Below are 14,264 nucleotides of genomic sequence, written 5' to 3' on the forward strand. Positions count from 1 at the left end.
GCCGGCACCTCCCCCGATGATCCCAGGCTGCTCCAGCCTTTCCTTGGGCACTGCCAGGGATCCGGGCATTCCCTGGCAATTCCAGCCCGGCCGGGATTTCCTTCCCAAGATCCCATTTTTCCCCCTCTTTCAGTCCCACCATTCCCTGGATCCCATTGGATTCCCGGCCTTTCCTTCCCAGCCGCCTCCGGACCGGGATTGAAGCTTCCCCATGGAGCTGATCCCTGCTGGAGCATTTTCCCGGGGAAAACCAGGCCTGGAAAATCTGGGATCCTTCGGAGATGTCCCAGCCGGTGGGAAGAGCTCCGGGAATGCCGGAGCAGCTGGGATAACCGCGGGATGAGCCGGGATTTCGGGAAGGAATTCCCGGGCTGGAATTCCCAGAGAAGCTGTGGCTGCCCCTGGATCCCCGCGAGTGTCCAAGGAAAGGCTGGAGCATCCCGGGATCACGGAATGTGCCGGGATGGGGATGGGATGGGGATGGGATCGAAGGTTCTTTCCCACCCCAAATTCCAGGATTCCAGCGCCATTCCCGATCCTGATCCCGGAGGGGGAATCGGGATCCCCGCGCCAGAGGGGCGGCGGAATGAGAGGAACCCATGGAATCCATGGAATGCGGGAAGCGCCGATCCCTCGGGAATTCCCCCGCTGGATGCAGCTCCGTTTCCATGGAAACGGCCGCGGAGAAGAGGCGGGAAGCCGGGAAAGGACGGAGGCGGATGCTCCCGGCGCGGGAAATTCCCGGGATTTGGAGCTTTCCCGCCTTTCCCAAAGGGATTCTTCCCTCGGGAAGGATTTCGGGATCAACCCAAGCCTCGGGCTGTTCCCGGAATCCCAAAATGTCCCCAGTGGGATTCGGGATTCTCCTCCTCGGAGGCTCCGCATTCCCAAGGAAAACGCATTCCCGAGGCCGGGAATTCCCGGGGAATTTCGGGAGCCCCATTCCCGCTTCCGAGGCCTCGCGGAAGCCCCAAATCCTTCGGGATCGGGGCTCTTCCCGCGGCTGCTCCTGGGAATTCCCTGGCGCCGATGAATTCCTGGAATATTTTAATTAAGGCCCAGTTTTTCCCGCCGGGAGCATCCTAATTAATTCCCTAATTAACGAGCCAGGCCGGCGGCTCTTCCCGGCGGGAAGAGAGGCAGGAAGAAAATTCGGGAATGGGGGAGGATTTCCGGGAATTCGGGGGCCAATTCCAGCCTTGTCCTGGCCCCCAGGGCGGCGTCCGGGATTCTGGGAATTCTGGGATCAGCTCCGGGCTCCTCATCCCGTGGATTTGGAGGGGCTGGGGCGGGTCCAGGGAAGGGACGGGAGCTGGGAATGGCTGAGGGAAAAGCCGGGAATAAGGGAGGATCCAAAGGGAGCTCCTCCCCCTCTGGAATTCCCGGGAATCTTGGAGCCAGCTGGGATCGGGATTTGGCCCAGGCTGTGCCGGGGGAGGTTCCCCTGGAAATTTGGGAATGATTCCCACCTGGAACGGCTTTTCCAGCCCCGGGCAGGGGAGGAGTCGCCGTTCCCGGAGGGATTTGAATCCCTGTGGATTTGGGGTGGGGGGAGGGGGGGGACCTGGATCAGGGATGGGATTGGGAGTGTTGGGAAGGCTCGGATCCATGGAATCCCAGGGCTTTTCCAGGGATTTGTCATTCCCGAGGTTTGGGGGAGCCAGGATTGGCAATGCCGGCGATCCCGGCCTCAGTTTCACCTTGGAATTCCGGTGCTCCTGCTCCTCATCCAGAGGGGATCCCGGAGCTGGGAGAGCCGGGAATTCCTGGCTGGATCAGGGAAGGATCCCGGGAATCCTCGGAGCCGCTTCCCGAGCCCGAAGGGGCTCCAGGAGAGCTGGGATTTGGGATTTGGGCTGGAGGGGCAGGAGGCAGGGAATGGCTTCCCGGTGGGAAAGGGGAGCTCGGGCTGGGATCTTGGGAAGGAATTCCCGGCTGGGCTGGAATTCCCAGGGAATGCCCGGATCCCTGGCAGTGCCCAAGGAAAGGCTGGAGCAGCCTGGGATCATCGTGGGGTTGGAATGGGATGGGATTGAAGCTGCGTGGATCCCACTCAAAGCATTCCGGGATTCCATGAATCCCTCACCCTGCAGTGGCCCCATTCCCGGTTTCCTATTCCCCATTCCCAGATCCCATTCCCAATCCCATTCCTGGTTTCCCGGCGCGGGAGGAGCCTTGGGCAGAGTCGGCCCCAGAGCCTTTCCCGGTTCCCATTCCCAGTTCCCAGTTTCCCATTCTCTATACCCCAATCCCCATTCCTGGTTCCCATTCCCTATATCCCAATCCCATTCCCAGTTTCCATTCCCATTCCCTATACCCCGGCCCCATTCCTGATTCCCAGTTCCCATTCCCTATATCCTTATATCCCTATATCCCATTCCCTATATCCCTATATCTGCGTATCCCTATATCCCTATATCTGTGTATCCCTATATCCCTATGTCCCTATATCCCGATATCTCTGTATCCCATTCCCAGTTCCCTTTTCCTTATATCCCCGTTCCCATTCCCTATATCTCAATCCCATTCCCTCTATCCCTCTATCCCTCTATCCCTATATCCCGTTCCCTATATCCCTATATCCCAATCCCATTCTCTGTATCCCTATACCCCTATATCCCATTCCCTGTATCCCTATATCCCAATCCGCATTCCCATTCCCCATATCCCATTCCCCATTCCCTATATCCCAGTCCCATTCCCTATATCCCTATATCCCTATACCCCTAGACCCCTATATCCCTATATCCCAATCCGCATTCCCAGTTCCCATTCCCGGTTCCCTATATCCCTATACCCCTATATCCCTATATCCCTATATCCCTATATCCCATTCCCCATTCCTGATTCCCAGTTTCCCATTCCCTGTATCCCTATATCCCTGTATCCCTATATCCCTATATCCCAATCCCGTTCCCGGTTCCCAATCCCATTCCCTGTTTCCCTGTATCCCTGCACCCCTACATCCCTATATCCCTATATCCCCCTTCCCTATATCCCGAACCCATTCCCTATATCCCTATATCCCTATATCCTTATATCCCTGTACCCCTATATCCCGAACCCATTCCCTATATCCCGAACCCATTCCCTATATCCCTGTATCCCTGTATCCCTATGTCCCTGTATCCCTATATCCCTGTATTCCTATATCCCCATTCCCTATATCCCGATCCCATTCCCTGTATCCCTATATCCCTGTATCCCTATATCCCTATATCCCTATGTTCCTATATCCCAATCCCATTCCCTATTTCCCTGTATCCCTGTATCCCTATATCCCTATAATGTCCCTACATCCCTATGTTCCTATATCCCGATCCCATTCCCTGTATCCCTGCATCCCTGTATCCCTACATCCCTACGTTCCTATATCCCGATCCCATTCCCTATTTCCCTGTATCCCTGCATCCCTACATCCCTATGTTCCTATATCCCAATCCCATTCCCTATTTCCCTGCATCCCTGTATCCCTGTATCCCTATGTCCTTATACCCCCATTCCCTATATCCCGATCCCATTCCCTGTATCCCTGCATCCCTGTATCCCTATATCCCTATGTCCCTATGTCCCCATTCCCTATATCCCGATCCCATTCCCTATTTCCCTGTATCCCTATATCCCTACATCCCTATGTTCCCAGATCCCGATCCCATTCCCTATTTCCCTGTATCCCTGCATCCCTATATCCCTACATCCCTATGTTCCTAGATCCCAATCCCATTCCCTATTTCCCTATATCCCTATAATGTCCCTACATCCCTATGTTCCTAGATCCCGATCCCATTCCCTATTTCCCTGTATCCCATTCCCGCTTTCCCGGCGCGGGAGGAGCCTCGGGCGGAGACGCCCCCGGGGCCGCCCCCGCGGGCTCGGCTCGGGCTCGGCTCGGGCTCGGCTCGGGCTCGGCTCGGGCTCGGCTCGGCTCGGGCTCCTCTCGGGGCTCGGCTCGGGGCTCGGGCTCGGGCTCGGCTCGGGCTCGGCTCGGGCTACGCTCGGGGCTCGGCTTGGACTCGGCTCGGGTTCGGGCTCCTCTCGGGGCTCGGCTCGGGCTCGGGCTCGGCTCGGGCTCGGCTCGGGCTCGGCTCGGGCTCGGCTCGGGCTCGGCTCGGGCTCGGCTCGGCTCGGGCTCCTCTCGGGGCTCGGCTCGGGGCTCGGGCTCGGGCTCGGCTCGGGCTCGGCTCGGGCTACGCTCGGGGCTCGGCTTGGACTCGGCTCGGGTTCGGGCTCCTCTCGGGGCTCGGCTCGGGCTCGGGCTCGGCTCGGGCTCGGCTCGGGCTCGGCTCGGGCTCGGCTCCGGCTCGGCTCGGCTCGGGCTCGGCTCCGGCTCGGCTCGAGCTCCTCTCGGAGCTCGGCTCGGCTCGGAGCTCGGCTCGGAGCTCGGCTCGGACTCGGCTCGGCTCGGCTCGGCTGGGCTCGGGCCGGGCCGGCGGCAGCGGCAGCGGCGGGAGCGGCCATGTACGGTCAGTGCCGGGAACAGCGCCGGGAACAGCGCCGGGATAGCGGGGATCGGGATCACTGGGATCACTGGGATCACTGGGATCAATGGGATCACTGGGATCGGAGTCATCGGGACCGGCAATGCGCTCCCGCCTCCCCCCGCGCCCCCCGCGTTCCGCTGTCCCCGCCCCGGGACGGGCTGAGCATCCCCGGCCTGGGGGGCGGGGGGACCCCAAATGTGTGGGGTGGGAGAGGTTTGGGGTCCGGGACCCCAAATTTGGGGGTTTTGCGGCAGTTTGGGGTCCGGGACCCCAAATTTGGGGGTTTTGGGGCGGTTTGGGGTCCGGGACCCCCCAAATGTGTGGGGTGGGAGCGGTTTGGGGTCCGGGACCCCCCAAATTTGGGGGGTTTGGGGCGGTTTGGGGTCCGGGACCCCCCAAATTTGGGGGGTTTTGGGAGCGGTTTGGGGTCCCGGACCCCAAATTTGGGGGGTTTTGGGGGCGGTTTGGGGTCCGGGACCCCAAATTTGGGGGTTTTGGGGGCGGTTTGGGGTCCGGGACCCCAAATTTGGGGGTTTTGGGGGCGCTTTGGGGTCCAGGACCCCCAAATTTGGGGGGTTTTGGGGCGGTTTGGGGTCCGGGACCCCAAATTTGGGGGGTTTGGGGGCGGTTTGGGGTCCGGGACCCCCAAATTTGGGGGTTTTGGGGGCGGTTTGGGGTCCGGGACCCCAAATTTGGGGGTTTTGGGGGCGGTTTGGGGTCCAGGACCCCCAAATTTGGGGGGTTTTGGGGCGGTTTGGGGTCCGGGACCCCCAAATTTGGGGGGTTTTGGGGGCGCTTTGGGGTCCGGGACCCCAAATTTGGGGGGGTTTGGGGGCGGTTTGGGGTCCGGGAGTTTTTTTGGGATCGGCTCCTCTTTGGGATTTCTGGAATTTTGGGGGGTTTTTTGTGGGATTTTGGGGGGTTTTGGGGTGGGATTTGGTTTTTTTGGGGGGATTTTGGGTGTTTTTGGTGGGATTTGGGGTTTCTTTGGGGGTTTTTGTGGGTCGGGAACATCCCTCAAGATTTGGGGTTAATTTGTGGGATTTTGGGAGTTTTGGGGCTTTTTCTGAGATTTGGGGTTTTTTAATTGGATTTTGGGTTTTTTTACGGGGATTTTTTGTGGTTTTTTTGTGGGATTTTGGGAGGGTTTGGGGTTTTTTGGGGGGGATTTTGGGGTTTTTTTGTGGGATTTTGGGGTGATTTGGGAAGCGGGAACATCCCTGGAGAAAATCCCCCGGGATTTGGGGTTTTTGGGGGATTTTGGGGAGATTTTGGGGGTTTATTTTGTGGGATTTTGGGGTTTTGGGGGTATTTTTTGTGGGATTTTGGGGTAATTTTTGTGGGATTTGGGTTTTTTTTGTGGCTCCGGAACATCCCCAGGGAAAACCCCTCAAGATTTGGGGTTATTTTGTGGGATTTTGGGGTTATTTGGGGAATGGGAACGTCCCCAGGGAAAATCCGCAGGGATTTTGGGGTTTTGGGGGGGATTTTGTGGGGTTTTTTTGTGGGATTTGGGGGGTTTTGTGGGATTTTGGGAGGGCTTGGGGGTTTTGGGGGGATTTGGGGATTTTTTGGTGGAGTTTTGGGGTTGTTTGATGAGATTTTGGGGGTTTTGTGGGATTTCGTGGGATTTTTTGGTTGTTTTATGGGATCTTGAGGGGTTTTGGGTGGGATTTGGGGTCATTTTATGGGATTTGGGGTTGTTTGTGGGATTTTTGGGGAGGTTGTGGGATTTTGGGGATCTTTTTCCTGGAATTTTGGGGTTTTGTGTGAAATTTTGGGGTTATTCTGTGGGATTTTGGGGTTTTTTTTCGGTAGGATTTGGGGTTTCTTGTGGGGTTCCGGTTCTTTTGTGGGATTTTTTGGTGGTTTTATGGAATTTTGAGGTTTTTTGATGGGATTTGGGGTCATTTTGTGGGATGTGGGGTTGTTTGTGGGATTTGGGGGGTTTTTGTGGGATTTCGGGGTTGTTCTGTGGGATTTTGGGGTTGTTTCGGTGGGATTCGGGGTTCTGCGGTAGAATTTGGGGTTATTTGATGGGATTTTTGTGGGATTTTGCTGTTTTCCGGGAATTGGAGTTTTTTAATGGGATTTTGGGTTTTTTTTGTTTTTTTTCGGGAATTCTTCCCCTCTTCCCCCCCCCCCCCCCCCCCCCAGAATTTTGGGGTTGTTTGGTTTGGTTTGGGGAATTTTTGGTTTTTTTTTTTTTCCCCCCTGGAATTTTGGGGTTATTCCCTGCGATTTTCCTCCTTTTCTGTAGGATTTGGGGGGGTTTTGTTTTTATGGGATTTGGGGGCGGGGTTTTGGTGGGATTTTGGGATTATTTGGGGCGCCGGGAACTTCCCTGGGGCAAAGCCCGGGATGGGGACGGGGCTGGAATTCCGGGATGGGGCTGGAATTCCGGGATGGGGCTGGAGGAATTTTGGGATGGGGATGGAGAAATCCCGGGATGGGGAAATCCAGGGATGAGGATGGGGGAGGAATTCCGGGATGGAGATGAGGAGAAATCCCGGGATGGGGATGGAATTCCGGGATGGGGAAATCCCGGGAAGGGGAAATCCCGGGATGGGGATGGGCATGGAATTCTGGGATGGGGAAGGGGAAATCCCGGGATGAGGATGGAGATGGAATCCTGGGATGGGGCTGGAGGAATTCCAGGATGAGGATGGGGAAATCCCGGGATGGGGACAGGGATGAATCCCGGGAAGGGGACGGAGAAATCCCGGGATGGGGCTGGGGCTGGAATCCCGGGAAGGGAATGGAGGAATCCCGGGATGGGGCTGGAGGAATCCTGGGATGGGGCTGGAATGCCGGGAAGGGAATGGAGGAATCCTGGGATGGGGATGGAATTGCGGGATAGGGAAATCCCGGGAAGGGGAAATCCCGGGAGGGGGATGGGCATGGAATTCTGGGATGGGGCTGGGGAAATCCCGGGATGAGGATGGGGATGGAATCCCGGGATGAGGATGGAGATGGAATCCCGGGATGAGGATGGGGAAATCCCAGGATGGGGATGGAATCCCGGGATGGGGCTGGAGGAATCCCGGGATGGGGCTGGAATTCCGGGACAGGGCTGGAATCCCAGGATGAGGATGGAGGAATCCCGGGATGAGGATGGAGGAATCCCCGGATGGGGCTGGAGTCCCCGGATGGGGACGGGGATGAATCCCGGGATGGGGATGGAGAAATCCCGGGATGGGAATGGGGCTGGAATCCCGGGAAGGGGCTGGGGAAATCCCGGGATGGGGATGGAATCCCGGGATAGGGATTGAGAAATCCCGGGATGGGGCTGGGGCTGGAATTCCGGGAAGGGAATGGAGGAATCCCGGGATGGGGATGGAGGAGGAATCCCGGGATGGGGATGGGCATGGAATTCTGGGATGGGGCTGGGGAAATCCCGGGATGAGGATGGGGATGGAATTCCAGGATGAGGATGGGGAAATCCCGGGATGGGGACGGGGACGGAATCCCAGGAAGGGGATGGGAAAATCCCGGGATGAGGATGGGGACGGAGAAATCCCGGGATGGGGCTGGAATCCCGGGAAGGGAATGGAGGAATTCTGGGATGGGGATGGAGGAGGAATCCCGGGATGGGGATGGAATTCCGGGATGGGGAAATCCCGGGAAGGGGAAATCCCGGGAGGGGGATGGGGATGGAATTCTGGGATGGGGCTGGGGAAATCCCGGGATGAGGATGGAGATGGAATTCCAGGATGAGGATGGGGAAATCCCGGGATGGGGACAGGGATGAATCCCGGGAAGGGGACGGAGAAATCCCGGGATGGGGCTGGGGCTGGAATCCCGGGATGGGGCTGGGGAAATCCTGGGATAGGGCTGGAGGAATCCCGGGATGGGGCTGGAAGAATCCTGGGATGGGGCTGGAATGCCGGGAAGGGAATGGAGGAATCCTGGGATGGGGATGGAATTGCGGGATAGGGAAATCCCGGGAAGGGGAAATCCCGGGATGGGGATGGGCATGGAATTCTGGGATGGGGAAGGGGAAATCCCGGGATGAGGATGGGGATGGAATCCCGGGATGAGGATGGGGAAATCCTGGGATGGGGATGGGGATGGAATCCCGGGATGAGGATGGAGAAATCCCAGGATGGGGACGGAGAAATCCCGGGATGGGGCTGGAATCCCGGGAAGGGAATGGAGGAATTCTGGGATGGGGATGGAGGAGAAATCCCGGGATGGGGATGGAATTCCGGGATGGGGAAATCCCGGGAAGGGGAAATCCCGGGATGGGGATGGGCATGGAATTCTGGGATGGGGATGGGGAGGAATCCTGGGATGGGGCTGGGGATGGAATTCCGGGATGGGGCTGGAATTCCGGGATGGGGATGGGGAGGAATTCCAGGATGGGGCTGGAGGAATCCCGGGATGAGGATGGGGCTGGAATTCCGGGATGGGGATAGGGATAAGGAAAATCCCGGGATGGGGAAATCCGGGGATGGGGACGGGGATTGGGAGGAATCCCGGGATGGGGATGGAGAGAAATCCTGGGATGGGGCTGGAATTCCGGGATGGGGATGGGGAGGAATTCTGGGATGGGGCTGGAATGCCGGGATGGGGCTGGAATCCCGGGATAGGGATTGAGAAATCCCGGGATGGGGCTGGGGCTGAAATTCCGGGAAGGGAATGGAGGAATTCTGGGATGGGGATGGAGGAGGAATCCCGGCTTGAGGAAATCCCGGGAAGGGGAAATCCCGGGATGAGGATGGGGATGGAATCCTGGGATGGGGCTGGAGGAATTCCAGGATGAGGATGGAGAAATCCCGGGATGAGGCTGGGGAGGAATCCTGGGATGAAGATGGAGAAATCCCGGGATGGGGCTGGAATCCCGGGATAGGGCTGGGGCTGGAATTCTGGGATGGGAATGGAGAAATCCTGGGATGGGGCTGGAATCCCGGGACAGGGCTGGAATCCCGGGATGAGGATGGAGGAATCCTGGGATGGGGCTGGAATTCCGGGATAGGGCTGGGGCTGGAATTCCGGGAAGGGAATGGAGAAATCCTGGGATGGGGCTGGAATTCCGGGAAGGGAATGGAGGAATTCTGGGATGGGGCTGGAATCCCGGGATAGGGCTGGAATTCCGGGATAGGGCTGGAATCCCGGGATGGGGCTGAAATCCCGGGAAGGAGGGAAGGAAGGAAGGAAGGAGCGGATCCCTCCGGAGCAGCAGCTGGAGCAGCAGCTGGCGCCCCGCCCCCCCCCTCCCGCCCCCCCCTTTTTCCCGGGATTAAGGAGATTTTGGGAATCAAATCCCTCGCCGATCCCCCCAGCGCCCTCCCCGCCCCCCGGAGAGCGGCGGGGCCGGCGATCCCGAATTCCCAAAAAATCCCCAATCCATCCCAAACCCCGTCTGAGGAGTCGGGGCATTCCGGAGCCGGGAATTTGCCTCCCGGGATTCCAGGTGGGGAAAATCCCGGGATTTTTGGGGGGGGGGATTTGGGGGATTCAGGGAGCGGAGCGAGGGGGGGGGAGGGGGGGGGGAAAAGGGGATTTTCCATGGATTTTCCGGCGGTTTTCCCTGGGTTTTCCATGGATTTGGGAAGCTGCGCTGGGACTCGCATCCCGCTTTTTCCCTTTCCCGGCCTCCCCTCGAGGCTCTTCCCGGTTTTCCGGCTCCCGCTGCTTTTCCAGCGGCACGAGGGCAGCGGGGGATGGATTCTTCCCGCTTTTCCTGGGATTTGGGAATTCCTGGAGGCCCGGGAATGCCGCGCCCCCATCCCGGCGTTATCCCGTGACGGGGCACCCCAAATTCCCAAATTTTCCATCCCTCAAATTCCCAACTTTTCCCTCCCTCAATTCCCAACTTTCCCCCCCCCAATTCCCAACTTTCCCCTCCCAATTCCCAACTTTCCCCCCCTCAATTCCCAACTTTTCCCCCTCAATTCCCAACTTTTCCCCCTAATTCCCAACTTTTCCCCCTCCCAATTCCCAACTTTTCCCTCCCTCAATTCCCAACTTTTACCCCAATTCCCAACTTTTCCCCTCCCCCAATTCCCAACTTTTCCCTCCCCCAATTCCCAACTTTCCCCTTCCCTCAATTCCCAACTTTTCCCCCTCCCAATTCCCAACTTTTCCCCCTCAATTCCCAACTTTTCCCTCCCTCAATTCCCAACTTTTCCCCCTCCCAATTCCCAACTTTTCCCCCCCCAATTCCCAACTTCCCCCCCCCCCCCCAATTCCCAACTTTCCCCCTCCCAATTCCCAACTTTTCCCCCTCCAAATCCCAAATTTCCCCCCCCCCAATTCCCAACTTTTCCATGTTTTTCCTGGGAATTCCCATCCCAGCCTGGATTTTCCTGGTTTTTCCCAGGAATTCCCATCCCAAACTTGGCTTTTCCAGTTTTTTCCTGGGAATTCCCATCCCAAACTTGGCTCTTCCCAGGAATTCCCATCCCAGCCTGGATTTTCCAGCTTTTCCCAGGAATTCCCATCCCAAACTTGGCTTTTCCCAGGAATTCCCATCCCAGCCTGGATTTTCCTGGTTTTTCCCAGAAATTCCAATCCCAAACTCGGCTTTTCCAGGCTTTTCCCAGAAATTCCAATCCCAAACTCGGATTTTCCCGTTTTTTCCCAGGAATTCCCATCCCAGACTCGGATTTTCCCGGGAATTCCGGCCCTGCCTTGGCTGGGGGGGTATCCCGGCAATCCGTGCCTGGATTTCGGGATCAGCTCCGGGATGGTTTTTCCAGGATTTTTGGGTTTTTTTTCCTTAGGAATCCCCGTGATTCCGCGGATCCAGCGGATCCCGGCTCATTCCCAGGTGGATCCATGCAATGCTCGATCCCAAAGGATTCCCAGAATTCCCGGCTTTTCCCTCCCTGGGGGTTCAATCCCGTCCTTCCCACCGGGAATCGGGGCGGGATCCGGATCGGGATTCCCGGGATTCCTCAGCTCCCGGGATTTGGTCCGGAAGCGGGGAGGGAATTCCCGTGGAATTCCGGGATGGATCCCCCGGAGCGGATCCCGCCGGGAATTCCCGGCTGGGGAATTCCGAGGTGGGAATTCCTGGAGCTGCCTTTGGAGCTTTTCCCGCCCCATCCCAGCTCCGGGAACGGGGAAAAGTCGGGAATTCCATCGGAGCTCGGACGCTCCCGGAAATTCTTCCCGGAAATTCTTCCCGGAAATTCTTCCCGGAAATATCCGGGAAAGCTTTTCCAGCCCGCGGAATTTCGGGATGAATCCCATCCCGGCGTTTTGGGATCCCAGGACGTCGGGAGCCAAGGAATTCCGGAATTCCGGGAAGCTCCGAAATCCGGGAATGTGGGAAGGAGGAAGATGGGGGTTTCCCACGCCGAGGAATTCCAGGATTCCGCCCGGGAATTCCTGGGTTTCCAGGAGCGGGAATTGGCCGGAATTCCGGGATTCCGGGAATTTTTTAATGGGATTTTTTAGGGAATTTTAATGGGATTTTAATGGGATTTTAATGGGATTTTTTTGGCATTTTAATGGGAATTTTTTAGGGAATTTGAATGGAATTTTATGGGATTCTTAGGGAAATTTTCATGGGATCTTTCAGGGAATTTTAATGGGATTTTCATGGGATTTTTAGGGAATTTTAATGGAATTTTTATGGGATTTTTAATGGGAATTTTAATGGGAGTTTTAGGGGATTTTAATGGGATTTTAATGGGAATTTTAGGGGATTTTAATGGGATTTTAATGGGATTTTTAGGGAATTTTAATGGAATTTTATGGGATTTTTAGGGAATTTTTGGGGAAATTTCATAGGGTTTTTAGGGAATTTTAATGGGTTTTAAGGGAAATTTTAATGGCGATTTTTAGGGAATTTTTATGGGATTTTTAGGGAATTTTATTGGGATTTTAAAATGGGATTTTTATGGGATTTTAATGGAATTTTAGGGGATTTTTAGGGAATTTGAATGGGAATTTCAAATAGGATTTTGGGGAATTTTAATGGCATTTTGATGGGATTTCAATGGGAATTTTTATGGGGTTTTTAGGAACTCTTAATGGGATTTTTAGGGAATCTTAATGGGATTTTTAGGGAATTTTAATGGGAATTTTAAATGGGATTTTAGGGAATTTTAATGGCACTTTGATGGGATTTTTAGGGAATTTCAATGGGAATTTTTATGGGATTTTAATGGAATTTTTTGGGATTTTAGGGAATTTTAATGGGATTTTTAGGGAATTTAATGGGAATTTTTATGGGATTTTAATGGGAATTTTAATGGGAATTTTTAGGGAAATTTTCATGGGATTTTAGGGAATTTTAATGGCATTTTTAGGGAATTTCAATGGGAATTTTTATGGGATTTTTAGGGAATTTTAATGGGATTTATAGGGGATTTTAATGGGATTTTTTTGGGAAATTTAATGGGATTTTTTCGGGAATTTTCATGGAATTTCCCCCGCCTTTCGATGGGAAATAAACCCCGCAGCCCTTTAGTGCCCCCCGCCTTTTCCATGGAATCCCTCACTCCATCCATGGAATTCCCGCCCTGGAATGGAGGAGAACAGGACCTGGCATTCCCTCTTTTCCCCCTTTTCCCCCCTTTTCCCCCCTTTTCCCCCCTTTTCCCCCCTTTTTCCCCCTTTTCCCCTTTTTTCCCCTTTTTTCCCCCCTTTTTTCCCCCTTTTTCCCCCTTTTCCCCCCTTTTCCCCCCTTTTTTCCCCCTTTTCCCCCCTTTCCCTCTTTTTCCCCCCCTTTTTCCCCCCTTTTCCCCCCTTTTCCCTCTTTCCCCTTTTTCCCCCTTTTCCCCTTTTTTCCCCCTTTTTTCCCCCTTTTCCCCCTTTTTTCCCCTTTTTTCCCCCTTTTCCCCCCTTTTCCCCCGTTTTCCCCCCCTTTTCCCTCTTTTCCCTTTTTCCCCTTTTTCCCCTTTTTCCCCTTTTTCCCCTTTTTCCCCTTTTTCCCCTTTTCCCCCTTTTCCCCCCTTTTCCCCCTTTTTTCCCCTTTTTTCCCCTTTTTTCCCCCTTTTTTCCCCCTTTTTTCCCCTTTTTTCCCCTTTTTTCCCCTTTTTTCCCCTTTTTTCCCCCTTTTCCCCCCCTTTTCCCTCTTTCCCCTTTTTCCCCTTTTTCCCCCTTTTTCCCCTTTTCCCCCTTTTTTCCCCCTTTTTTCCCCCATTTCCCCCCTTTTCCCTCTTCTCCCCCTTTTCCCTCTTTTCCCTCTTTTTCCCCCCCCTTTTCCCTCTTTCCCCTTTTCCCCCTTTTCCCTCTTTTTTCCCCTTTTCCCTCTTTTTTCCCCCTTTTTTCCCACTTTTCCCCCTTTTCCCTCCTTTCCCCCTTTTTTCCCCCTTTTCCCTCTTTTCCTTTCCTCTTTTTCCTTAATTTTTCCTCCATTCCCTCTTTCCCTCCTTTTTCTGGTTTTCTTTTCCTCTTTTTTCCTTTTCCCCCTTTCCCCTCCTTTTTCCCTCATTTTTCCTCCTTTCCCTCCTTTTCTTTTCCCTCTTTTTTCCTTTCCCTCCTTTTCCCTTTCTTTCCCCTTCCCCCCCCTTTTTCCTCCTTTTTTCGTTTCCCTTTTTTCCCTTTTCCTCTCCTTTTCTTTCCCATTTTCCCCCTTTCCCCCCTTTCCCCCCTTTCCCCCCTTTCCCCCCTTTTCCCCCTTTTTCCCTCCTTTCCCTTCCTTTCCCCCTCCTTTTTTCCTCCTTTTTCCCTCTTTTCCTTCTTTTCCCCCTTTTCCTCCTTTCCCCCCTTTTTCCCTCCTTTTCCTTAATTTTTCCTCTTTTTCCCTCCTTTTCTGCTTTTCTTTCCACCCCTTTTTTCCTCCTTCCCCCTCATTTTTCCCCCTTTTCCCCCCCTTTTCCCCCC

At 55.0% G+C, this 14,264-nt stretch overlaps 1 protein-coding gene across 1 annotated transcript in view; it reads left to right on the forward strand.

Annotated features, from left to right (window-relative positions):
* Window positions 1-4,403: 4,403 nt before the first annotated feature.
* EFR3B (EFR3 homolog B) overlaps window positions 4,404-14,264 on the forward strand; it is a 92,222-nt gene continuing 82,361 nt past the window's right edge. The window contains exon 1 of the mRNA XM_069011882.1: window positions 4,404-4,463. Within this exon, the coding sequence (XP_068867983.1) occupies window positions 4,457-4,463 (7 nt within the window). The 5' untranslated portion in view covers window positions 4,404-4,456. The remainder of the gene's footprint in view (window positions 4,464-14,264) is intronic.

This window comes from Aphelocoma coerulescens, chromosome 3, assembly GCF_041296385.1.
Source record: "Aphelocoma coerulescens isolate FSJ_1873_10779 chromosome 3, UR_Acoe_1.0, whole genome shotgun sequence".
NCBI classification, from domain to species: domain Eukaryota; kingdom Metazoa; phylum Chordata; class Aves; order Passeriformes; family Corvidae; genus Aphelocoma; species Aphelocoma coerulescens.